At 41.1% G+C, this 1,772-nt stretch overlaps 1 protein-coding gene across 1 annotated transcript; it reads right to left on the bottom strand.

Annotated features, from left to right (window-relative positions):
* Positions 1–466: 466 nt before the first annotated feature.
* LOC129716972 (uncharacterized) lies at positions 467–1,546 on the bottom strand. The gene has a single exon (XM_055666816.1). It carries the CDS (start codon positions 1,544–1,546, stop codon positions 467–469), a length of 1,080 nt encoding a protein of 359 aa, XP_055522791.1.
* Positions 1,547–1,772: the final 226 nt, after the last annotated feature.

Below are 1,772 nucleotides of genomic sequence, written 5' to 3'. Positions count from 1 at the left end.
AAGTGTCTGGAGAGGAATGTGGCGACCTACGTTCTCTGCCTTATCAGGTTGAAGAGAGGCGATATTATCGATGCATCATCCTCATTCATCAAAGGTTTTTCAGCATTGGCGATATACATCGACTCCCAGGCATTTAACAATGACACCTTCCGCACTGGTTTTACCAGTTTTGCACTTTTCCAATCAATTTCATGGTTTTGGCTGATTATATGTGCCGCTACGCTTGATTCGCAAAATTTATTGTGTTCAACTGCTTTTCTATGCTCCTTTAGACGGATTTTGCATTTGCGGCGTGTTTGTCCAATATATACAGCAGTGCAATCTTTGCATGGAATCTGGTAGATTCCAGGCTGCTCATCGCTGGGGACCTTATCTTTCAGGTTACATAAAATTTCCCGCAGTGTGTTGCCACTTTTGTGTGCTACTGCGAGACCCTGTTGTTCTAGAATATTTTTGATTGGGTTTGTTAGAACTGGGTAGAACGGCAAGCTGATTCTGGTGGGGATTTCTTTTTCCGGTTGAAGTGTGGTTGCATCTTGTCGGTGTTTTTCCGTTCATGTTTCCGAAGTATTTTTTGAACCAATATCCTGTTAAAACCATTCTCTTCGGCTGCTTTGTAGATTCTGTCCTTTTCCGCTTCAAATTCATCTTTCTCCGAAGGAATGTTAAAGAGTCTATGCGCCATGGCGTGAAAGGCCGATTGTTTCTGGGCGCCAAAGTGGTTGGAGTCCACTGTTATGTAGCGGTCTGTAGACGTCGGTTTCCTATAGATGCCGAATTTCAAAGTGCCGTCTTCTTTTTTCGTGATTAACAAATCCAGGAAAGGCAGTTTTTTATCTTTTTCTTTTTCAACGGTAAAATTTATTGAGGCGTGTTTTGAGTTTAGTAGGTTTAATGTTTGGGGTAAATATCGTTCTTTGACAAGGGCAAAAACATCGTCTACATACCTTTTCCAAACTCGGGGGAAGAGTTTATCTTTTTGTGATTCAACTTCGAAGTCATTCATGAAAAGCTCAGCTAGCAACGGGGACAATTTGCTGCCCATACTAAGTCCGAAGACTTGTTTGTAAAACTTTCCCCGGAATTGGAACACATTTTGTTTCATACAAACTTCTGCCACCGAAAGGTAAGCTTCTATTTGATTTATTGGAACACGCTGACGTTCCAAATGATGACGTAGGCTTCGCAGTGCATCTGTGACTGGCACACTTGGGAACAACGCAGCGACATCGAAAGACACCAGAATTTCATTACGGCGAACTTGCAAGTCTCTGATTTGCTCGACCAGTTCCAAAGCGTTTTTTACGGTTTTACCATGGTTTATTAGGAATTTTTTAATTTCACTAACTAACCACGCAGTCATTTTTTCCGTTGGAGTACATATGTTGGAGGAGATCGGGCGCATTGCTATTGGATTCTTGTGAATTTTTGGGAGCCAATATAGAGATGCTACCCTCAGATTCGGAACGAGAAGTCGTTTTTCCAGTTTTTCGTCCCCCATCAAACGAGCAATTTTTTGCCGTACGATATTCGCCTCCTCTACCATTGTGCCGAGCGGATCTTTCCTTCTATATCTATTTGTCTTGTTGAAGTTGGCTCACTCACCGATCACAAAGCGGCAAAGATGTCACATAAATTTTTTTCCTGCAGTTACAAGCTCGTGGAAAAAATATCGATAACGAATTACAGTTTTAGTGGAAAATGTATATTCACAGTTAATTTGAAATTGACATAGAATTTTATGAACATGTTAACATTCAACTCAGGTCAAT

The sequence above is a fragment of the Wyeomyia smithii genome, chromosome 1 (genome assembly GCF_029784165.1).
Source record: "Wyeomyia smithii strain HCP4-BCI-WySm-NY-G18 chromosome 1, ASM2978416v1, whole genome shotgun sequence".
Taxonomy (NCBI): domain Eukaryota; kingdom Metazoa; phylum Arthropoda; class Insecta; order Diptera; family Culicidae; genus Wyeomyia; species Wyeomyia smithii.
The sequence above is the reverse complement of the archived record's forward strand: the minus strand, read 5'-3'. Positions and strand labels throughout refer to the sequence as shown.

Bases quoted from the DNA above. Each gene is read 5' to 3' on its own strand.
- LOC129716972 (XM_055666816.1), bottom strand. From the start codon at position 1,546: ATGGTAGAGGAGGCGAATATCGTACGGCAAAAAATTGCTCGTTTGATG.